General features: G+C 49.1%; 1 protein-coding gene across 1 annotated transcript in view; it reads right to left on the bottom strand.

Annotated features, from left to right (window-relative positions):
* The window catches only part of LOC147124143 (paladin-like), a 168,899-nt gene extending 144,207 nt beyond the window's left edge, over positions 1–24,692 (bottom strand). Inside the window, exons 1-4 of the mRNA XM_085982787.1 lie at positions 24,483–24,692; positions 14,453–14,617; positions 12,494–12,654; positions 1,321–1,396 (exon numbers count right to left, since the gene is read on the bottom strand). Coding sequence (XP_085838913.1) covers positions 1,321–1,396; positions 12,494–12,654; positions 14,453–14,617; positions 24,483–24,686 — 606 coding nt within the window. The 5' untranslated portion in view covers positions 24,687–24,692. The remainder of the gene's footprint in view (positions 1–1,320; positions 1,397–12,493; positions 12,655–14,452; positions 14,618–24,482) is intronic.
* Between the last annotated feature and the right edge of the window lie 464 nt (positions 24,693–25,156).

Here is a 25,156-nt window from a genome sequence, read left to right as displayed (position 1 = left end):
CACCCGCTGTTCCAATAATATGGCAAAGATGATGAGTTGAATACCCGTTTCCTAAATGAAGGGTCAGATTTCCAGGGGCTACCTGTTAATTCAAACTGAGATCAGCTAGTTTCTCTGGTTCTCAATTAGGCCATTAGTCATGTGTTACAAAGGACACCGTAGAAAACGCTCAACATGTTCCTATAAAGTTTAGTATTTTAGTGGAGCATAAAACCCATTTAAAATAAATGAAGTAGCACCTCAATTATCATAGAATCATAAAATTTTACAGTACAGAAGGAGGCCATTCGGCCCATTGTGCTGGTGCCGGCTTTTTGAAAGAGCTGTCCAATTAGTCCCAGTGCCCTGCACTTTCCCCATAGTCCTGCAAACTTTTCCTTTTCAAGTATACATCCAATTACCTTTTAAAAGCTACTGTTGAATATGTTTCCATAAACAGGGAAGCATTGACATCAATGGAAATTAAAATTCAGGAGATATTTTTAACGGACAGCTGAATCGATATCGTGAATCACCCAAAGTCAGAATTATCCCTCTGATTCTATGTAGGTTCGCCGGCAAGCAGTCTCGGGAAGGGGGTTTAGGGAGGTACTCATGGGAGGGGGGCGGGGGGTGGGGAAGTCTGGGACAGGCGAAGCCACGACTTTCCTTGTAGAGATCGGAGGAGCACACCTGCTCCTCCTGGCCCCACAAAGGAAAGTTTTATAACTTAGCTTGGAGGGCATTTTCAGCCTTCCAGACATCTGTCACACTGCCTTCCCCGCTCAGGCACAGGTTCACATGCAATCAAGGTCCCAGTGGCGTAACATGACCCCGATTTGCATAAAGTTATGAGGTGGGCGCCTCAGTCACCATACTGCAGTGAGTAGTTAAAATGGTGGCCATCGCGTTTACAGTGGGAACGGGGCAGTAAGTCACGATGCTGCATTTGAATGCAGGACCATCCCTGTAGGGCACATCCCAAACCGCCTCCACGTCTCCAGCACTTGCTGAGATTTCTTATCGATACTGAAATCATTTTTCTGGTGTATGAATTCAGTTGACTGCCCAGGTTGCAATTTTGCATTTGGACAAAAGTATTAGCAGCTCTCCTGAATTTTGCTCTACCCGTGGAGCCTCATTCCCAAAGTGCTTGACCATTTGGCGGGGTTTCAATCTCTTTCAGCCTGGAACAGCTGGTGGGGGATTGATTTGTTTGTGTCTGAGACATCTGGAGATCTTTAATCTCTTCATGCCTGGCATCAGCCCTGATGAAGCTTGGTGAAACCATAATTTATCTGATCACATTTCTCGTATTCCTGATTAAATACTCTGACTTACCCTGACTGTACTAATGAAGGCATCAAAGTCTGCTTCTTCCAGAGCAACATCGACAGGCAAGGGTAACCGTTTATATCTGGGAAACAGCATGCATAGCAGGGTGTTAATCTAATTAGCTGCATTCTGGCAAGTGTCAAATTTTGTTTTTGTGCTATAAAAAAGTTGCATTTAATCATGTTTTAAAGCACTTCATATTGCATTACTTTGACTGTTGTTATGTAAGCAAAATGGCTGCCATTTTGTACACAGCAAGGTCCCAAATACAGCAAGGAGATGAATGATCAATCAATCTGTTTTTAATGATGTTGGTTAAAAGAGGCATGTTGGCCGGGCTACCAGGAGAACCCCCTACTCTTCTTGAAGTGTCCTGGGATCTTTGCCACCCACCTGAACCACTGAAGCAGGTAATACAGGCCTTGGGTTAACACCTCATTCAAAATATGGACTAGGAATTCTCAACAGTAATTGGCTGTAAAGCGCAATCTTTGTGAAGACACATGCTCGCTCTGCCTGCTGCTCTCTGGCAAAAAAGAATGAAATGTAGACAGCTCTTTTTGAATACGCAACAATGGACGGCAAACTGCGAGATGTTGCAAATATCTCCAGCTCCAGCCTGGAAGGAGCAAGATGCATAAAAGTTCATGACCACGGTCACCTTCACAGCTACTGGCAATGCGGTCCTTGCCCTGCTCGGAGATTGCAGTTGTGGTTGCAGCAGTTGGCAGATTTCAGTGACAACCTCCTTACTGAAGCGCAGACATCTCACACATTGCTCCTCACTGAGGTTAAGGTAGGAGAATTGCTCCCTGAACACCCTCTGTGGATATGGCCTCCTGCTGAGAGCCCTTCTCCCCCTCCTCTTCCTCCCTCTTCTAGCAGCTTGTCCAGCTATGCATACCCTCTGCCCATTCCCCAAGTCATGCTGTATTCCAAGGGGAATTCCTACGTGTGCATCCATGTCTCGCAGCTAGTGGTTTAAGAACATAAATAATTAGGAGCAGGAGTAGGCCATACGGTCCCTCAAGCCTGCTCCACCATTCAATAAGATCATGGCTGATCTTCGACCTCAACTCCACCTTCCTGCCCAATCCCTATATCCCTTGATTCCCCTAGAGTCCAAAAATCTACCTATCTCAGCCTTGAATATACTCAACGACTTAGCATCCACAACCCTTTGGGGTAGAGAATTCCAAAGATTCACAATCCTCTGAGTGAAGAAATTCCTCCTCATCTCAGTCCTAAATGGCTGATGCCTTATCCTGAGACTATGACCCCTCGAGACTATGACCCCTCGGTCTAGACTCTCCAGCCAGGGGAAACAACCTCTCAGCATCTACCCTGTCAATCCCCTTCAGAATCTTATATGTTCAATGAGATCACCTCTGATTCTTCTAAACTCCAGAGAGTATAGGCCCATTCTACACAATCTCTCATCATAGGACAGCCCTCTCATCCCAGGAATCAATCTAGTGAACCTTTGTTGCACCGCCTCCAAGGTAAGTATGTCCTTCCTCAGATAATTGAATGGTGGAGCAGGCTCGAGGGGCCGATTGGCCTACTCCTGCTCCTATTTCTTATGTTCTTATGTTCTTATAAGGAGACCAAAGCTGTGCACAGTACTCCAGGTGTGGTCTCACCAAAGCCCTGTACAATTGTAGCAAGACTTCCTTTGGCTTGTACTCCAAACCCCTTGCAATAAAGGCCAACATGCCATTTGCCTTCCTAATTGCTTGCTGTACCTGCATGCTAACTTTCTGTGTTTCCTGTACTGGGACACCTAATCTCTCTGAACACCAACATTTAGTAGTTTCTCACCATTTAAAAAATATTCTATTTTCCTATTCTTCCTACTAAAGTGAATAACCTCACATTTCCCCATATTATACTCCATCTGCCACCTTATTGCTCACTTACTTAACCTGTCTATATCCCGTTGCAAGCTCTTTGGGGGAAAAATTGGGTAGAAGTAGCACCCCGAACAAGTTAGCACCCCCGCGCCCGAAATTGAATGGTAGCGCACCAAGCAGGAGGCAGGGCGCTATTGGAAGTACTCCCCCTCCCTCTTGGGGCACTCCCATTGAATATTGCGGTGCTACTGCAGGCCTTCCTCCCCTGATTAAAGGGGAGGGGCCTAGCGCAGCGCGCACCGGGGCCCTGCAAGACCACCGGGGAGCGGGGTGCCGTCAAAAGAGCCCAGCACTCAAGAGGAGTGCCGGGCTGACCGATCGCGCCCGGTGCACCGCAGGAGGAGACAAGAGGGGGCAGGTGCTGGCAGGCGGCCTAAAAAAAATGGCCCCCTGGCACCTGCCCTTTAATTTGCGCTGCCCCAGCTGCAAACACGGCACCCTGACCCTGTCGGACATAGTTGTAGTGTATGTAACCTGTACCACCTTAAGAGGATACCTTAAGGTGATGGACTACTTTTTGATGGCTCCTGTACATTGTAGTACCGGTGGTGACCACACCGGTATATAAACCCTGTGGAGCAAAGTGTATTCCAGTTCAGCCCTGACCCTCAGTTACTAAAGACCTGTTTAAGTATTTCTGTAGTCTGTGTCCAGTTATTCAGCATAGCTACATTTGAAAGCACAGACTCAACAGTGGCGACGAGTCTGATCTTACCTAGCGGCAGTTGCATCAAAGGAAGCTTCGCCTCTGAAGCGGGCGTCGAACAAGGACATCCACCCTCAACATCCTGCTGGGCACTGCATAGCATGGGAGGCCATCGGGAACCCGGGTTGGGTTCTGGCCACGAAGTCTAACATCAGTGAACATCCCTTCGACGACAGTGGCGGGTAAGCCCGATCGAGCGGCACGGGGGGGAAGTCGGCCGAGTTGTCAGTAAGAGAAGGGGAGGGAAATGACGAAAAAGGCGGAGAACACGACCGCAGCCGGTGTCAGGGGCCGGACTGCAATCGGGGCAGAGACGCGCAGCAGCCAGAAAAGCGTTTATGTCCACAAGGACCGCGGGAGCGGCGGGGAACAAGAGCAGCAGCGTCGGGGAAAATAAAGGACCGCTGGGAGGCGAGAACGGCAACAGCACAGTAATCGCCATTTTTAGTTGGCGGGGGAAGAAGACAAGCGCGGGAAAAGCCGCCAAGCGCGGGAAGCCGCCATTTTGAAAAATAAAACAAAATAATAATCATAATCCGAAGGAAAGGAAACTCAACAAGGATGCCAAAAACGGGTAACATCACTGCTTTTGATAGCGATGTGGAAGATTGGGCCACTTATGTGGAACGCGTTGAAGTTTACTGTACAGCGAATGAGGTACCGGTGGATAAGAAAACACTAACCCTATTAAACTCGATGGGTGCGAAGACGTACGGGTTATTAAGGAACCTTGTAACACCAGATAAACCGGTAGGAAAGAGTTTCGCGGATATTGTTACTATCCTGCAAGAGCATTTAAACCCCACGCCGCTGCTGATAGCGGAACGATTTAAATTCTACAAAAGAATTCAACTTAAAGAGGAAAGCAACGCTGAATTCTTAATCGAACTGCGCAAGTTATCAAAGTACTGTCAGTTCAGTACAGAACTAGCAGACGCACTGAGAGATAAGTTTGTGTGTGGGCTCCTAAGGGAAGGAACCCAGAAGCGACTGCTAGAGGAAAAGGACCTTACGCTGGACAAAGCTTTCAGCATTGCAGCATCGCACGAGGCAGCAGCACGAGGCACTGCAGAAATGCAGCAAAGGCCATTGGAATTCAGCACCAATGAAATGGCATTGGGCGCAGTAATGTGCTATCGTTGCGGAAGGACAACGCATGACCAGAACCAGTGCTGGTTCAAAGATAAAGAATGCAGGCAATGTGGCAAACTTGGTCACATAGCGAGAGTATGCCGGTCAGGAAAGAAGACCAGCAGCAAAAAGTCGCCGCAGGAGAAGTACAAAAAAGTACACAAGGTGACAGAGAACAGTTCGGATGAACAGAAGACGGATTCAGACTCCAGCAGTAAGGAACTGGGTTGTCTAAAAATACATAATGTGGGTAACACAGCAGACCACCAAACTATCTGGGTCATGCTTCGGATAGCAGGAGTCCAAGTGAAGATGGAATTGGACACTGGATCGGCATTGACGGTCATGAATAAGCAAGATTACAAAAGGTTATTCTCACACATTCCCCTGAGGGATACGGAGATTGTATTGAAAACATACACGGGGCAAAGAGTATACCCCATCGGAAAGATAAAGGTAAATGTGGTCTACAATGGTAAAGAAAGTCAGGAAATGGACTTGTATGTGTTACCTGAGGGAGGTCCGCCACTACTGGGACGGGAATGGATCCGGAGAATAAATGTGGACTGGCATTCCATACAAGCACTAACTGTAGATTCCTGTAAAGAGGATGACGTCAAACCTAAACGACTGTCCAAAATATTGGACAATGCTAAGGAGGTGTTCCAACAGGGACTGGGAACACTGAAAGGAATTACGGCAAACATCAAGGTTGAAGAACATGCAAACCCAAAATTTTTCAAAGCCAGACCGGTACCTTATGCGATACGACCTGCTGTGGAAGCAGAGCTGGAAGGGCTAGAACATTCAGGAGTACTGTCAAAGGTGGACTGGAGCGAATGGGCCACACCCATTGTTCCCGTCATGAAGCGTTTGTTGAGCAACAAGCCGGGGGAACCTGGGAAGGTTCGCATCTGTGGCGATTTCAAGATCACTGTTAATCCGGTTCTTCACACGGTGCAATATCTGCTTCTGCGGATTGAAGATATCTTCGCTTCGCTGTCTGGCGGGAAACACTTCACCAAGATAGACCTGGCGCAGGCGTACCTACAGATGGAAGTTGATGAAGCGTCACGCCAGTATCTCACGATCAACACACATAAGGGCTTATATCGGTATAATAGACTGGTTTTTGGAGTGGTATCGGCTCCAGCGATTTGGCAAAGGGCCATGGAGCAGGTATTGCAGGGAATTCCAGGCACACAATGCTACCTGGACGACATTCTGATTACAGGAGATGATGATAAGGAGCACCTCGCGAATTTGGAGCAGGTGCTCACCAGATTGAAAGAATATGGACTCAGAGTTAATCGCCAGAAATGTGAGTTCTTTCAAAAGTGAATCTCGTACTGCGGCCACGTCATTGACCAGGAGGGGCTCCATAAGTCACCTGACAAGATCGAAGCTGTTGTGAAAGCTCCCGCTCCAGAAAATGTATCCCAGTTGAGGTCGTTCCTTGGGTTGGTTAACTATTACCACAAGTTTCTTCCAAATTTATCCACGGTGTTACACCCGCTGAACACTCTTTTGCAAATGGGAGTACCATGGAAGTGGAGCGAGGATTATAAGCGGGCTTTTCAAAAAAGCAAGGCACTGATCACCTCTAAGGAAGTGTTGGCTCACTTTAACCCAACGCTGCCTATTCGCTTAGCTTGTGATGCTTCTCCATATGGTATCGGGGCAGTACTCTCACACAAGTTGCCAAATGGCTTGGAAAGGCCAGTCGCGTTTGCATCCAGATCATTGACCTCTGCAGAGCGCAACTATGCTCAGATTGATAGGGAGGCTCTCAGCCTCGTGTGGGGAGTTAAGAAATTTAACCATTACCTGCAAGGCCAAAAGTTTACGCTGCTGACAGATCACCAGCCGTTGGTTTCCATTTTTAACCCTAAGAAGGGTGTTCCGGTTATGAAGGCGCAGAGGCTTCAGAGATGGTCCCTTTTCCTAGGGGCACATCAATATGATATCGAATTCAAAGGTACAAAGCAACATGGTAATGCTGATGGGCTGTCGCGCCTGCCACTACCTACAGCGGAAGAGGCACCGGCAGTTGACCCTGTCGAGATATTTCACTCGACCATCATCGAATGCTTACCAGTCACCAATGCGAGTATTGAGAGAGAGACCCGAAACGACCCGACACTGTCTCGGGTCTACGATTTGACAGTGAAGGGATGGCCAGCACATGGCGACCCACTGTTACCAGCATTCTCAGCCAGACGAGAACAGCTGTCCGTCTGTCAAGGAACATTGATGTATGGAACAAGGGTGATTATTCCTCCTAAATTAAGGGAGAGAGTCCTGAAGGAACTGCATGAAGGTCATCTGGGGGGAGTCAAGATGAAAAGCCTTGCTAGGGTTTATATGTGGTGGCCAGGTATCGACAAACAAATAGAGGATCTGACTAAAAACTGCTCAGGGTGCCAAAAAGTTCAAAACGCACCTCCAATTGCACCGCTGCATCCGTAGGAATGGCCTTCAACCCCATGGCAACGTGTGCATATCGACTTTGCAGGTCCATTCATGGATTCCATGTCTTTGATAGCGGTAGACGCACATTCTAAATGGCCAGAAGTTATTAAGATGTCGACCACTACCTCTGAAAAGACGATCGCAGTTCTAAGAACCATATTTGCAAGGAATGGGTTGCCGGAACAAATATGTTCAGACAACGGACCACAGTTCGTGTCAGAAGAATTCCAGAAATTCATGAAAAAGAATGGGGTGAAACACTATGGCCTAGAAATTCAGTTGCGTTTGCGCCCAATTAGGGGCGAAAGAGTGGGTTGCGCCGGAAGTTGCGTCGCGCCCGAAATTAGGTGGGCCCTAACATCGGCGTTAGCCGGTAGCACTGCGCCGGCACCGATGACGTCATCAGTGTGCGCAGTGCCCTGGTACCGCCCGAAACCACGCCGATCCCCATCTTCAGTAGCGGCCGCCTCTTCCGTGGCGGGCGCTAACAACATCGGGAGACCGGGTCCTTACTGCAGCCTTAGCGGCGCAAGTTAAGGTGGAGGTGCGGGGCGGCTGCTTTTTCGGCGGCCGCCTGCCCGCACCTCCTTCCCCGGCCTCCTCCACCCCCCCCCCCCCGCGGCATTGCCGGCTGGTTTCCGTGGAGCCCGGCACTTCTCCGTTGTGCCGGGCTCTTTTGCCGGCACTTGCAATCGGGGCTCCGGCCGTTGCAGGCACCTCCCCCTTAAGAGAAGGGGGAGGCCTGCAGTACAGCAGCCTGCCGCACCGCACCGCATCGGGTGGCGTAGCGGGACCGGGAGCGCTGAAATTCACTTTCAGCGCCCCAAGCGGGGCGGACACACCCTGTACCAGTGCCCGGTTCCGCTTTGGGGCGCTGAAAGTGAATATGGGGCAGGCACAACTGGCTCCGCGGCGGGCGCAAAATTTTCGGCGCAAACGTGCTGGCGGGTCTATACCCAATTTCTAGGCCTATACATCTGCCCCATATCATCCGGCTACCAATGGGTTGGCCGAGAGATTTGTACAAACGTTCAAAAAGGCGATAAAGGCCATGAGCGAAGACCATATTCCACTACAACACAAGGTGGACAATTTCCTGATGGCATATCGAAACACCACGTATGCAGTGACAAATCAAAGCCCTGCCATAATGTTCTATAACAGGAGGTTGCGGTCCCGGTTGGATTTGTTAAAACCCAATGTGCGTAGGGAAGTCGAAAACAAGCAATTCCAGCATGTAAATAACAAGGCCACTCGGAGTTTCGAAATAGGACAACCAGTGTTGGCCAGGGACTATAGGAATGATAAGTGGCAATCCGGAACAATTCGTGCCCGACAAGGACCCTTGATGTACACGGTAGACGTTGGAGAGAACGTAATACGACGTCATGCTGACCAACTTGTGGAATCGAGAACAAGGGTCGACCCCATGTCTACGGCAGAGACACCAGTTGAAGAAGTTATTGAGCCTGTAGCATCTACCTCAGACTCGAGCGTACATGATGATGTTCAATCCATAGGCGATCAAATGGATGAGTCACCCCAGCAACGAGAACCAGAGATCCCTGAAAGGCGTTATCCGGCCCGGATCAGGAGGCCTCCTCAGAGACTGAATCTTTGAACAGTTTTGTGTGAAAGTTGTATATATGTTATCCATGTAATGTTTAAATTGGGGTGTACACTGTTAAGCTAAAAGGGGAGGAATTGTAGTGTATGTAACCTGTACCACCTTAAGAGGATACCTTAAGGTGATGGACTACTTTTTGATGGCTCCTGTACATTGTAGTACCGGTGGTGACCACACCGGTATATAAACCCTGTGGAGCAAAGTGTATTCCAGTTCAGCCCTGACCCTCAGTTACTAAAGACCTGTTTAAGTATTTCTGTAGTCTGTGTCCAGTTATTCAGCATAACTACATTTGCGCTGCCCCAGCTGCAAACACGGCACCCTGACCCTGTCGGACATAGTGTCCGGCGGAAGGTCAGGGGGCACGAGCCAAGTTTGCGGCCGGGGCGCTAGCATGGCGCTGCACATGGCGATGACGTCATCACTGGTGACACAGTGCCACGGGGCGCTACCGGCTACCGCCGCCGCTAACCTCCTGCTGGATTTCACAGGAGAAGTTAGCAGCACCACACCCAGGCGCTAGGTGCTTTGCACCCCGTTAGCACCCCCCCCGACCCCAGAATTGTGTGCAAAAGGGCACTCATAATGCCCAAAAAACGGCGCTACAGCTCTGAATCTTGCATCGACAATTTCTATATTTGCGGGTGACACCAAATTGGGGGGGATAGTCAATACTGAGGAGAACTGCAACAAATTACAAGAGGACATTAATAAACTTGTAGAATGGGCATATAATCGGCAAATGAATTTCAACACAGATAAGTGTGAGGTATTACAATTTGGTAGGAAAAATAAGGAGGTCGCATTTTACTTGGAAAATAAGAATCTGAATGGGTAGAGGAGCAGAGGGATATGGGAGCACAAATACACAAATCACTAAATGTAGCGACGCAGGTTAATAAGGCCATAAAACAGGCAAACCAGGCACTAGGGATTATTTCTAGAGGGATAGTTATGTTAAACTTGTATTGAACCTTGGTTACACCACATGTGGAGACTGTGAACAGTTCTGGTCACCATATTCTAAAAAGGATATAGAGGCACTGGAGAGGGTGCAAAAAAGATTTACAACGATGATACCAGAAATGCGAGGTTATACCGATCAGGAAAGGATGAACAGGCTGAGTCTCTTTTCTCTTGAAAAGAGAAGTGTGAGGGGTGACCAAATGGAGGTCTTTAAAATTATGAAAGGTTTTGATAGAGTAGACACAGAGGCCGCGATCTTACCTTTTGGTGTTAGCTGGGAGCGGGACTGCTGCCTTCCGGGTTCTGATCCCGCCCCCAACGACGTCCGACGCAAAGATGCTATTTTGCATCAATTGACCTTGTTAAGCTTGCCCTCCGGGCTTGCCGGCCAATTAAGAGAAAGCCGGTGCCAGATGACATCAGTTGATGACGCGTCATCTGCCAGTTTTCTTAAAGGGGTCGCGCACATTTTTTTTTGACTGATGATTTTTCAGTGTTTGACAGCATTGAGGTGCTGCAAACACTGTCAATCACTGTACAAAGGTGAGCACTTGCACCCAGGCTCTCCAGTGACTCTCTCCTTAGGATAAAACCAATGGCAGCTGCAGGTGAGATTACAGAAGTGATCTGTCACTGGTGAGAGAGGTTCTCCCAATGAGGTGGGACTATACAATACTTCAAACCTTGTTACCTACAGAAAAGTCTAAATACATTAAAAATGATTTTCCCAACATTTTCTCACCTCTGAAACTCACCAGTGTACCATTGGATCCTTCACACCACTTCTGCAGCTATCATCAATGCACAAACCTTACCGTAGACCCACAGCACGCCACACTTACCCTGGCGTGGTGTCCGGATGTTGGGAAGCCCGCCGTCCACCTGTCAAAATTCAAAAAAGCCTCTTAACTGCCTGTTAACTACCTGTTAACAAGCAGTTAAGTGCCTATAATCCTCTTCCCGCCGCTAGGTGTCGGGTCCCTGCGCAAATCGGGGACCCGACACCTGGGAAGATTTAATGGAGGCGGGTTCGGGACCCGCTGCCAATCTTTGCAATTTTGCCAGCAGCCCTGCCTCCAAACCCGCCCCCTGAGTGCCGGCAAAATTCCCCCCAGAGTGTTTCCACTTGTGGGGAAGAGTGAAACTAGAGGCCATCAATATAAGATAGTCACCAAGAAATCAAAAAGGGAATTCGGAAACTTCTTTACCCAGAGAGTGGTGAGAATGTGGAACTCGCTACCAGACAGAGTAATTGAGGCAAATAGTATAGATGCATTTAAGGGGAGGTTAGATACACATATGAGGGAGAAGGGAATAGAGGACTATACTGATAGAGTTAGATGAGAAAGGATGGAGGGAGTCTCGAGTGGAGCATAAACACCAGCATGGACTGGTTCTGTGCTGTAGATTCTAATTTATTCTATGTAATTCTATGAAATTTCTGCTCATCCAGGACTGGACATCAAACAAGCAGCGTGACAAATCAGAGGCAGTGGAGGTGGCGAGAGATGTAGTGGTGAGTTAGCACTGGATGTTGTCAGCGTACATGTGGAAACTGACGTTGTGTTTATGGATGATGTCACCGTGGGGCAGCATGTAGATGAGAAATAGATGGGGGCCAAGGATAGATCCTTCGGGGATTCTAGAGTAACAGTGCAGGTGCGGGAAGAGAAGCCATTGGCAAGTGATTCTCTGGGTATGACTGGATAGATAGAATGGAACCAGGCGCGTGCAGTCTGATGCGCTATCAATTACTCAAAAGACTGAGGTTAAGCGAGTAACTAACAGGCTTTTATTAACAAGAGAATGAAGGTGTGCCTCGAGTGGTCGACCAGTCCAGAATACAGAGGGACTGTGGAGCAGTCACCTTTATACCTGGACTCGTGGGAGGAGTCAGCCGAGGCATGTACAGACATGTACACAGTGGAATACAAACACACACACAGGCAGGTATAACAGTGGTTTACCACACAGTCCCACCCAACTAGATGATGGAAGAGAGGTGTTGGAGGAGGATGGTCACCTGTGTCAAAGGTTGCAGATAGGTCGAGAAGGATGTGCAGGGGTACTTTATCATGGTCACATTCACATAGGATGTCATTTGTGACTTTGATAAGGGCTATTTCAATGCTGTGGCGGGGACAGAAACCTGATTGTTGGAGTTCAAACATGGAGTTGCAGGAAAAATGGGCACGGATTTGGGAGGCGGCAACACGTTCGAGGACTTTGGAGGGGTAGAGTACCTGAGGAGAGGGAACCGTTAACAATATCAGCAAACATGGGGGAAAGGAAGCGAAATTGGGTGGTCAGCAGTTTGGTGGGAATCTCAACCACGGTTTCCAAAATACAAATTAATAAAACCACCTGAAGGACGGCATCGTAAAGATGTGGCATCTATAGACCTCTTCTGAGACACGAATATCTTCGTCATTCTCAATTGTCCTCGGGAGAGCCTCGGCAACAAATTGCTCTGTGTCATGGTATACAAAGTAAGTTTTGTTGCTCAAAGCAGCAAAATCCAGCAGCTAAATATAACAGAAAAGGAAAGGTTACCTGGCCTTGTAGGGATTTTCTCAGCCTTCAGATCATACTTTCCTTTACAAGATAGAGCATGCTAACTTATTGCCTTCATTTGCATGGCATTATAAAAAGCACATCCATTTGCGACTGGATGCTCCTCAATCCAAGTCCTGGCTGCTGCCGCTGGTGCTGTGTGGGTTGTGCTCGGCTGGTGTTACCACTAATATGGTCTGCCTCGGTTCCCCAGCCTTTGCCTGACTCTGGGCCATCACCCGAGTTTTCTCCTCATGAACAATAACGTTCCCAACTCTCAGATCATTCTGAATCTCCAATGGTACAAGGGTAGACGTTCCTATTTCTCGAACTACGTGTGGTACTTCTAGTCAGGCCTCAGCCAGCAGTACATTAACTGACCCAGGTTAACATTAACAGGTTGCCCTACCCGCTAAGTATCAGGTGTTTCACACCAGGTGTGGTTGTATAAGTGTTAGTGCACACACTGTATCACTGAATCGTTAGGCGGGCTACCCATTCAGTGAGACTGGGGGGTAGCAATGCTGTAACATTCCCTGCATCAGGTGTCGTTGCACATCACAGTAATCTCATGCCTCATGACCAGGATCGGACTTCTGGTCTGGGGCCCGGATCCTTGCCTTGATCAACAATCGGCCACACTGTGCCCCGCTTCATCACAGTTAGAGCAGCTGAGATGTCTGCGACCAAACCTGGAGTGCTTTTCCGTGCACTGCGGTCGTATATCCTGCTGGCAGGAATCTGGCCACCAAGTCAGATAGTGCTGTTGGCAGATGAAGCTACCGACTGTTCGGCTCAGCAAATTCCCCTCATAGTTTACATTCGGGCTTAGTCATTCTAAGCATATCCCAGTTTTAAATTGAACCACCATCTGATTACTGGACTAATAATCCAGAGACGTGAGTTTAAATCCTGCCATGGCAGTTGGAGAATTTTAATTCAGCTTAAAAAAAATTTCTGGAGATTAAAAAGCTGGCAGTAAATGTGACCAGGGAAGGAAACCTGCCGGCCCTACCCGGTCTGGCCTATATATGACTCAAGTCCCACACCAGCATGGGTGACTCTTAACTGCCCTCTGAAGTGGCCTAGCAAGCCACTCAGTTGTATCAAACTGCTGTAAAGAATAACTGCAGCAGTTCAAGAAGAAGGCCCACCACCACCTTCTCAAGGCAACGAGGGCTGGGTAATAAATACCGGCCTTGCCAGCGACATCTACATCTTGTGAATTAATACAAAAAGAAAGTGGATTCAGACTCCAAATGTGGTACAGTGACCATCATAATACAGGTTGAGCCCCCAAAATCCACGGTTCTGGAATCCGGACTCCGGGACGATTGGTGGCAGGGTCGTCCGGAATCCATAAAATGTTCTGAGGGAGCCTTACCAAAAACCGGAAATATCGCAACCTGGGCCCAGGCATTTCTGGACTCGGAACGTGTTTCTGATGTCCGAGGTCCGGAAATATCGCAACCTGGGCTCGGGCGTTTCCGGACTTCGGACATCAGGAACACGTTCCGAAGTCCGGAAAAACACGAAAACCGGCTCGGCCTCGGTCCCGAGGTTGCCGGATTCGGGACACTCAACCTGTATGGACCAAGTCAACATTCAGAGACTGTATCCCATTACAGATGGATCCACAAGAGGCAATTGATAGCTCAGACTTTAAAAGCTGTACTTTACAGGAAAACAAGTAGTAAATAAACCTTTAGATATATCAACATATCTAACAGATATCAGGTATCATTTATAAAACTTTGGAAATTCCCATACCTCCTTTTTAATGATTAATTCCAGTTTTTCCACCTGACCTCTTGGAGTCAGATTGTAGAGATTTTCCTGCAGGTCAGTGTGATCACGTGGGGTGTAAGGAATAAAATCATCATCTTGGTGAAACAAAATGACAGGCTCCTCTCGCACATTGAAGCAAATGATTTCCTTTGTAGTTTGGGGTATGGAAACAGGCATTTTAGAAGAATGTTAAGGTTTCAATATTTCAAATATTAAAGACCGTTCTTTCAAAAATATCCCACATCAAGAATTTTCAACAATAATATCTGGAGTTTTTGGCAAAATAACTTTACATTCAATCTCCAGCATGTCAAAGTTTACATTTTATCAGTAAAATAGGCATAAGCAGTCATTTGTCCATTCACAGAATCACACAGCACAGAAGAAGGCCATTCGGCCCTTTGTGCCTGTGCCGGCTCTTTGAAAGAGTTATCCAATTAGTCCCACTCCCCTGCTCTTTTGCCATAGCCCTACACATTTTTCTTTTTCAGTTATATATCCAATGCCCAATTGAATCTGCTGCCGCCACCGCCCTTTCAGGCAGTGCATTCCAGATCATAACAACTCACTGCATAAAAGAATTTCTCCTCGTCTCTCCTCTGGTTCTTTTGCCAATTATCTTAAATCTGTGTTCTCTAGTTACCGACCCTCCTGCCAGTGGAAACATTTTCATTCTTTGGGTTTTGTGTGGCACACAGTGAGAGACTATACCCAATAGCCCGCATGACACTGACTAGTGCTGAGGGTAACTTCTCAATATTACTGATTAGTTGCGAAGAGAAGGGACATTGAGATACATCCTTATGCATCTGCAACAGATTGGCGAGGATGAGCTTAAGCAGGTTTTTCCTTCTTGGTTCTTTCAGCACCTGCCACAGGCCCAGTCTGGCAGGTATGTCCTTCAGTACTTGGCCAGATCGGTCTACATTGGTGCTCTTGGTGATGTACGTTGAAGTCTCCCACCCAAAGTACATTTTATACCCTTGCTACCCTCAGTGCTTCTTCCAAGTGGTGTTCAACAAGGAGGAGTACTGATTCATCAGCTAGGGGGGGGGGTGGGGGGGCGGCAGTAGGTGGTAATCAGCAGGAGGTTACCTTGCCCATGTTTGACCTGATGCCATCAGACTTTATGGGGTCCGGAGTCAATGTTGAGGACTCACAGGGCCACTCCTTCCCAACTGTATACCACTGTGCTGCCACCCCTGATGGGTCTGTCCTGCTGGTGGGACAGGACATAGGGAGATTATGCTTGAACTGTATAAAACACTAGTTAGGCCACAGCTAGAGTACTGTGTACAGTTCTGGTCACCACATTACAGGAAAGATTTGATTGCACTAGAGAGGGTACAGAGGAGATTTACAAGGGTGTTACCAGGACTAGAGAATTTTAGCTATGAGGAAAGTTTGGATAGGCTGGGGTTGTTTTCTTTGGTACAGAGGAGGCTGAGGGGAGACTTGATTGAGGTGTATAAAATTATAAGGGGCCTAGATAGAGTGGATAGGAAGGGCCTATTTCCCCTAGCAGAGAGGTCAATAACCAGGGGGCATAGATTTAAAGTAATTAGTAGAAGGACTAGAGGGGAGTTGAGGAGAACTTTTTTTCACCCAGAGGGAGGTGGGGGTCTGGAACTCACTGCCTGAAATGGTGGTAGAGGCAGAAAAGCTCATCACATTTAAAAAATACTTGGTTATGCACTTGAAGTGCTGTAACCTACAAGGCTACGGACCAAGAGCTGGAAAGTGGGATTAGGTTGAATCGCTCTTTTTCGGCCGGCACAGACATGAGGGGTCGAATGGCCTCCTTCTGTGCCATAGGTTTCATTTCTATGATCCTTCCTCTCTGAAATATGTTTGTTATTTCAAGAGCGGAAACAAGCCATTATTCTTGGGTGGTCTGGTCACATTAGCAGATTTCTTTCTTGGCAGTTTTGAGAGACTTTTGACAGCAAACTGATGAGGAATTCTTCAATTGTTAGCCAAAGTGATGACTCAGATGTCTTATATATTTGGTATATTTGTAAATCTGACAATGGTAACTTCACTCATTCAATCAAATACAACTCGAAATCATGCACATTCATCACCGTAAATGGGCTCCTTGAACTTTGCGAATGAGCTGAGCATTGATTCTGGTGGCGGTTATGTTTGGAAAACTGCACGGGGATAAATATGAGTGAAGAGAAGGAGGAGGAGGAACAACAACAACTTGCATTTATACATAGGAAGACGTCCCGAAAGCTTCACTATGGCATAATCAGAAAAATTGACACTGAGCCAAAGAAAGGGAGAGTAGGATGGGTAAGCAAAAGTTTGGTCATGGGGTGGGTTTTCAGGAGGCAGCAGGGTTTAGGGAGGGAATTCTACAACATACCCCATGGTGGGCCCAAGGGGTAGATACACACGAGTCAGTGGGGGAGAAATTGGGTGTGTAGCGCCACCTATTAGCGCCTAAAGAGGGCAGTCAGTGGCTGTAGCGCCACTGGCTGCGCCTCCCGCGATATTCAGCGGGGGCGCTAATGGTGGTGATAGCCTGTTGTGCTGCGCCGCCACCGATGACGTCATCGGTGTGCGCAGCGCCCCATTAGTGCCCCAATCACGATATTTGGTAGCGAACGCCACTGTAGCGCCGTTCGCTACCCGCGCCCGGTTCACGGGGCCTTGCTGTGCCGGCAGTGGCGCAAGTTAAGGTGGAGGTGCGGGGCGGCCGCCTTTTTCAGCGGCCGCCTGCCAGCACCTCCGTCCCCGGCCTCCTGACCACCCCCCCCCCCCCGCGGCATTGCCGGCTGTTTCCCGAGAGCCCGGCACTTCTCCTTGGCGCCGGGCTCTTTTGCAGCACTCGCGATCAGGGATCGCGCTGTTGCAGGCCGCTCCCCCTTAACAATGGGAGGAAGGCCTGCAGTACCGCAGTGTGCCGTGCCGCAGCGAGTGGCGCTGCGGCATGTTGCGCTGTGATATTCAGTTTCAGCGCCCTAAGAGGGACGCGGAGCGCCTCGAGCCTTGCCCCGTCTCCCTCTAGGGGCGCTGAAAGTGAATTTCTGACGTTCGTTAATGCTCCGAACGCTGCGCAAAAATCAGCGCTCAGGCGAACTTGGCGCCACTTTGGCAGCTCAACCCAATTTCTAGGCCAGTGAGTTTGGGGGAGATTTACAGTCCTGGATGAGGGTACAGAAGGGCAAGTCCATGGAAGGATTTGAACACATTTTAGAAAGCAGATGAGCTTTGCTGATGGTGACTTTCTAAAATGGTCCAAGAAACATGTCTCCACACCTAACAGATGTCATGGTGCATGGAGTCATGATCAGAAATGTTTAACATTATTTAATTATCCAAGCACGACTGTGGAAAGCAACTGTTTGACGCAAGTGGGCTGCCAAAGAAAAGAGCTTTCAATCAAAATGTTCAATGAGTTTCCGCAAAAGAATCACCATCTTACAAACCTCTGGCCTTAGCTGAGTTCTTAGCCAGTTTATTGGTGGCCATGAGCAGACACTGATCAGCAGTGACTTAAATAGGGACCTGCAATGGCTAGACGTTGAGCTCAGGCAACTCCACAAGCCTCCAACAGAAGAATTTGAGATGCTCTGCTCCTTGACACTTCATCACCAGATTGCAAGGCCCTAGTTGGAGGAGCTGCTTCCACCGGCGATTATTGCTACTAGGAGTAAAGTACAGAAGACAACCCTGCTAGATAAAACACCAACAACAACTTGCATTTACATAGCGCCGTTAACGTAGTAAAATGTCCCACTGTGCTTCACAGGAGCGTTATCAGACAGAACTTGATACCGAGCCACATAAACAGATATTAGGACAGGTGACCAAAAGCTTGGTCAAAGAGGTAAATTTTAAGGAGCGACTGAAAGGAAGATAGAGAGGTAGAGAGGCAGAGAGGGTTAGGGAGGGTTTTCCAGAGCTTAGGACCTAGACTGCTGACGGCACGGTTGCCAATGGTCGAGCCACAAGCTAACATTCTCAGCTGCAATGAGATCCACTCACTGTCAGTGCGAACTTAAAAAATACTAAAATATTCCAGCTCACCGAAATCAGGAGAGTAACATTGTTGGTTTTTGGGCCTACCAGCCCAATTCCACATTAAGGACACCTCCCATTTTTTTCTTCATTGTACTCCGCTGTAGTGGATTTTCACTGCCCACCTGCTAAAAGCTATCCAAATATTTGCAGGGTATTCTCAATTCAGCTTTGGTCTTATGCTAGAACCTGGCCTCATGGAGGATGTGAAAAATTTGGCTAGCATTTGGCCATTAAAAGGCTGCCATTCAACTTTAAAGAAATGGCACCACTTAAAAGTAAGTGGCCACATATTGGGGCAAATATTGTTTCTGCTGTGGCGGAGCCACCAAAGGACTCAGATCGTTTCTACATAATTCCTTTAACAACATGTTAGCTACAGTCTGAGTCTGTACCTTTATTTATGCTGTTTAACTCTACAGAGTGTGGTTGCTTTAACAGCGCGGTTAGAACGTGATGACGTCACGCCGTTCATCACATGATCCCCCACTGGCGGGAAAATGTGATGACGTCATGACGTCAGCCACAGGACTGCAGGGGCAGTCCTCGTGGAGCCTCCAGAGAGAGCAGACCTACATTCGATGTTATCCTGCAGTTTCTTGTTAAAGCCTGTTTGTTTCATTAAAGTTCATTTTGTTTGATCGCCTGAGTCGAACTCAGTCTTTTAGTTAGGAACCCACGTTCCTACATTGGTGACCCCGACTTTCGTGAACAGTTTTCGCAGAAGATCTTCAGCATAGACACGAACGCCGTGACTCTGAAACTGCCACAGTTCTGGGAGCAACAACCAGACGCCTGGTTTATCCAGGCTGAAGCCCAGTTCGCCATCAGGAACATCGTCGCGGATCAGACCCGTTATTACTACGTGGTCTCCGCCCTCGATAGCGCAACTGCCTCACGGATCGTCAGCCTCCTCGGTAGTCCTCCTACTGACAGCAAGTATGATACGATAAAGGCATGGTTGCTACAGGTCTTCGGGCACTCGAAGTCAGAGCGCGCTCGCCGGCTCATCATGATGCCTGGCCTAGGGGACTCCAAACCGTCTGAGCTCATGAGCCAAATGCTCACGCTCTTGGGTGCCGAACCGGAATGCTTCCTCTTCCAGGAGCTTTTCCTCTGCCAACTGCCGGAGCAGGTACAGGCTGCCCTAGCCAGATCTGAAATTACAGACTGCGCCGAGCTTGCTGCCGAAGCAGATAAGATTTTCACTGTAACCCAGCAGTGCTGCGTGGCCACGAGGCGCCCATCCCCCACAGACGCGGCTCCAGCTCCTCCTGCAGTGGGCTGGTGCTCCTACCACGCCCGTTTTGGCGCGAAAGCACGACGCTGCCGCTCCCCCTGCAGTTTTTCGCCCAAAACAAAAACAAAGCTCCTGCAGCGTTCCTGGCGAAGGAGGACCGGGTCTAACGGGCGCTCCGCGGTTGCGATGGCTGTCGGATCTACGGGGAAACTTCTTTATACCACCGATTCTCTATCGGGTCGACGTTTCCTTTGTGACACCGGGGCGCAGTGTAGCATTCTACCTGCGTCGAATCTCGATATGCAAGCTGGGAACCATGGTTTTTCCCTCGTGGCGGCTAATGGCGCAGCAATTCGAACTTTCCGAAAGCGGCGGGTCCAAGTCTGTTTCGGCGGTCAGCGCTTCTGTTGGGAATTCATCGCGGCCACAGTCTCGCAGGCCATCCTAGGTGTAGTGTATGTACTTTGCAGAAGGAACTATATTCTGCAGCCCCTGTATACTGCAGTACCAGTAGTGACCACCCCTGTATATAAGCCTGTGTAGTAACTTTGCATAGTAGTTCCAGGTTGTCTCCACTCAGTAAAGACCTGTTATAACCAACTCCTGCAGTCCGTGTCTCAATTATACACGGACATAATACTAGGGGCAGATTTTCTGTGTGCCAACGGCCTCCTCGTCGATGTCCGGCACCGACGGTTGATCAACGCGGCCACCTTCCACTCGATTCCATGCTACCACGGTACCACCATGGCGCGCTCTATTGCCTGCGCTTTCCCTCCTCTGGACGACTTCACTCGGCTCCTCGGAGAGTTTCCAGAGCTGACAAGGCCCACTTTCTCCTCATCGGCCACGAAGCATGGTGTTGAACATCATATCACCACTACTGGCTCCCCGGTTTATGCACGGGCTAGAAGGCTCGAACCCAGCAAGCTCGCGGCTGCGAAAGCGGAGTTCGACATGATGGAGCGGTTGGGATTATTCGCCGATCCAATAGTCCCTGGTCTTCGCCTCTCCACATTGTTCCGAAACCGGGCGGCGGCTGGTGGCCGTGCAGTGACTACTGACGCCTGAACGACGCCACTACTCCTGATCGGTACCCGATCCCGCATATTCAGGATCTCTCGGCCCATTTGGCAGGAAATTCCATCTTTTCTAAAGTCGACCTCGTCCGCGGGTATCACCAGGTTCCCGTGCACCCGCAAGATGTCCCAAAAACCACAGTCATCACCCCTTTCGGCCTCTTTGAGTTCCTGCGGATGCCGTTTGGCTTGAAGAACGCGGCACAGGCTTTCCAGCGCTTAATGGACTCCGTGCTCCGAGACCTAAGCTTCATCTTCGTCTACCTTGACAACATTCTCATCGCCAGCGCTAGCAAGGAAGAGCACATCTCCCATTTGCGTGCCCTCTTTACACGCCTCAGCCAGCACGGTTTAATCATCAACCCGGCCAAGTGCCAGTTCGGCCTGCAGCAGATCGATTTCTTGGGACACCACATAACATCAGACGGCACCGTCCCCTTACTGACGAAGGTGGAAGCTGTTACCTCTTTCCCGCGCCCGCCAACCGTCAAGGCCCTGCAAGAGTTCCTGGGGATGGTCAACTTCTATCACCGATTCGTCCCTAAGGCGGCTCAGCTTATGCAACCCTTGTACGGTGCCCTCAAGGGCAAGTCCGGTAAGGATCCAATCAGCTGGACGGCCGAGATGGACCAGGCGTTCGTCAACACCAAGAGCGCTTTGGCCAACGCAACCATGCTGGTGCACCCACTTCCAGGTGCCACCATCGCTCTTACCACAGACGTGTCAGACTACGCCATCGGCGCAGTGCAAGAGCAGTGGGTCAACGGCACGTGGCAGCCGCTGACGTTTTTCAGCCGTCAACTACGGAAAAATGAAAAAAAATACAGCACCTTCGATCGGGAGTTACTGGCCCTTTTCCTAGCCATTCGCCATTTCCGGTTCTTATTGGAAGGACATCCCTTCACGGATTTTGTCGACCACAGGCCTCTAACGTTCGCCATGGCCAAGACCACCGAACCGTGGTCCACTCGTCAACAACGTCACCTGACGTTTATTTCTGAATTTACCACGGACATTCAACATGTGTCTGGTAAGGACAACCTGGTGGCGGATTGCCTCTCCCGTGCGACGGTCTACACGGTTCACCTGGGGATCGACTACACCCTCATGGCTGCAGATCAGGCCTCGGACTCAGAGGTCCAATCATACAGAACCGTCCCCTCTAGTTTCCAAGCGACCGACATCAGTTTCCAGGCCGCAGGCGCCATGCTCTTTTGCGACGTCTCCATGGGCGTTCCCCGACCTATCGTGCCAGTTGCATGGCGCCGGAAGGTGTTTGATGCCATACACGGGTTGTCGCACCCTGGTATGAAGGCTTCACAACAGCTCATGTCGGCGAAGTTCGTCTGGAAGGGTATGCACCTCGATGTCCGTGTCTGCCAGAAAGCCACGGTCCAGCGTCATGTTAAAGCTCCAGTGGCTACGTTCGCTGTTCCGGAGCGTCATTTCGACCACGTGCATGTGGACCTTGTGGGGCCGCTTCCACCTTCTCATGGTTATACGCATCTCCTCACCATGGTGGACCGCACCACTAGGTGGCCAGAAGCAATTCCTTTGGTTTCCACCACTTCGGCAGACGTCGCTAGAGCTTTCATCTCCTGTTGGGTTGCCCGTTTTGGGGTACCGACGGACATAAGAACATAAGAACATAAGAAATAGGAGCAGGAGTAGGCCAATCGGCCCCTCGAGCCTGCTCCGCCATTCAATAAGATCATGGCTGATCTGATCCTAACCGCCAATCTACTATCACAGAACCATCTCCTGAATCTAACAGAATTAGACACATGAAATAGGAGCAGGATCAGGCTACATGGCCCCTGGGCCCGCTCTGCTAGCCACAGGGCCATGTCCGATCCGAACCTAGACTCATGTCCAAATTCCTGCCCACTCCCCGTAACCCTTAGTTCCCTTTACTTCTAGGAAACTGTCTATTTCTGCTTTAAATTTATGTAATGATGTAGCTTCTACAGATTTTTGGGGCAGCATATTCCATGGACCTACCACCCTCTGAGTGAAGTAGTTCCTCCTCATCTCAGTCTCTTCAGACCGTGGGCCACAATTTTCCTCGGAGCTTTGGAACGCTGTAGCTCAGGGGCTCAGCACCAAACTTCATCGCACCACCACCTATCATCCACAGGCGAACAGCCATTGCGAGCAATTCCACAGGTCGCTTAAAGCCGCCCTTCAGGCCAGTCTTCAAGGTGCAGGATGGGTGGACAGACTTCCATAGGTCCTTTTGGGTCTTCATACGGCGCCCAAAGAAGACCTGCAATCGTCCTCAGCCGAACTCGTCTATGGCCAGCCTCTCCGAGTACCAGGGGATTTCCTCCCTTCTCCCACAGAGCCATGGTCCGCCTCCCAGCAACTCGTCAGCCACCAGGAAGCGGCCAGATGCTTCGCTCCGGTGCTTACATCAAATCACGGCTTACAGAACTCCCACGTGCCAGCGGAGCTGAAGAATGCTGAGTATGTATTTATCCACCACGACGCTCGCTGGGATCTGCTCAAGCCCCCTTACACTGGTCCTTTCCGCGTCATCGAATCAGGAGACAAATCCTTTTCGGTCGACATCGGAGGAAAACCGGATCACATTTCGGTGGACCGATTGAAGCCGGCTCACCTGGACCTGGACGGCCCAGTCGTCGTCGCTCAACCGCCGAAACATGGCCGACCGCCCGCAGCCGCCGTGCCAGATCAACCAAAGCCGCCCGCCAACTCGACCACGCTCGCCGCGCCAGCTCAACCACAACTGCCCACCAGCTCGACCACCGTCCATCAGCTTCCTCCGCCAGGTTACCGAAGTCGCTCGGACAGACTTGTCAGGCCTCCTCGGCGTCTCACTTTTGCTGTTAAAGACAATTCTAGGGGGGCGCATGTGGCGGAGCCACCAAAGGACTCAGATCGTTTGTACATAATTCCTTTAACAACATGTTAGCTACAGTCTGAGTCTGTACCTTTATTTATGCTGTTTAACTCTACAGAGTGTGGTTGCTTTAACAGCGCGGTTAAAACGTGATGACGTCACGCCGTTCATCACGTGATCCCCCCGCTGGCGGGAAAACGTGATGACGTCATGACGTCAGCCACAGGACTGCAGGGGCAGTCCTCGTGGAGCCTCCAGAGAGAGCAGACCTACATTCGATGTTACCCTGCAGTTTCTTGTTAAAGCCTGTTTGTTTCATTAAAGTTTATTTTGTTTGATCGCCTGAGTAGAACTCAGTCTTTTAGTTAGGAACCCACGTTCCTACACTGCCTTTATAAAGGCTTTTAAAATATTTTTAGCCTTTGCCCAGGCTTGGTGCGAGTGAGGTGAGAAGTACCAGGCAAAAATAAAATAAAAGGACAGCCAACGTGTTGAGGCAGGTAATGGAATCTGTGGACAAGTGATGGAGCGATAGTACCCACGTCGGTTTGATGGCTGGCAAAGTAGACACATTGCTACATGAGACAGATGTGAGGAAGCAGTTGGCAGAGCTGAGCAATCTGCTGAAAGGTCTCCCACAACCAACCTGCAACATAACCATGGCACTGCCAAAAGCAGCCAACATACCACCGTCGCCAACATTTATGACTCTGCTCATTTCAGCCTAGCACTGATGTGCCAACGAATTTGCTAGTCACACATGAGAGAGAAGCACTGGTCAGCACTGAACATGTTTCTCACCTGATGTCCTTCCTCCTTCAGTCTTTGTAGTACTTTGCAGAAGCCATTCATTGTTGGCTGCCCCATGCCATACACTGGATAGCCAAGGTGAGTCTGGCGAAAGTTTGGTGCCCCATAATTGCTCATGGTAAGAAGGACATCAACTTTGTTGTTGAGATCTTTGACCATGAAGTATTTCCCCTGAAAGGACATATAGTCAAACATTGTATTGGAGAGCTTTGCAAACAGTTCACTAATAAATTGATGCATCTGTTATGAAAGGATTTTCATCTCTTTTACAATTATAGGAACAATTAATCATAGGGTTCAGCTTCTGAATTTGCAATTCTACATTCAATAATAATACTAATGAGCCCAATGGGAAATTATCATGTTAACCAATTTAAGGAACTTTTGAAAGTGGCTGAGCACCAATAGTGGTATTCCCCACAGTGAATCCCATGCTGTAATTTCCTGCAGCTGGGAATGTAACCCGTGAAAAACTGGCTCTGGGATTCTGTTGCTAGGATATGAAAGTTGGATCTAATTGTGTAAACACAGGATACTCACAAGGGCCAATCTCTCAGAATCCAAACTAAGCAAGCACTAGTATTAGAGGCTGACCCATTTGCTGCAGTGTTGAAGATGCTGTGTGAAAGGAATTGAGCACAATGCCACACCTCATAGATAGAGAA

The sequence above is a fragment of the Somniosus microcephalus genome, chromosome 1, assembly GCF_052327205.1.
Source record: "Somniosus microcephalus isolate GS21.2 chromosome 1, FLI_Smic_1.0, whole genome shotgun sequence".
NCBI lineage: Eukaryota > Metazoa > Chordata > Chondrichthyes > Squaliformes > Somniosidae > Somniosus > Somniosus microcephalus.
This window is presented reverse-complemented; position numbering and strand designations above follow the sequence as displayed.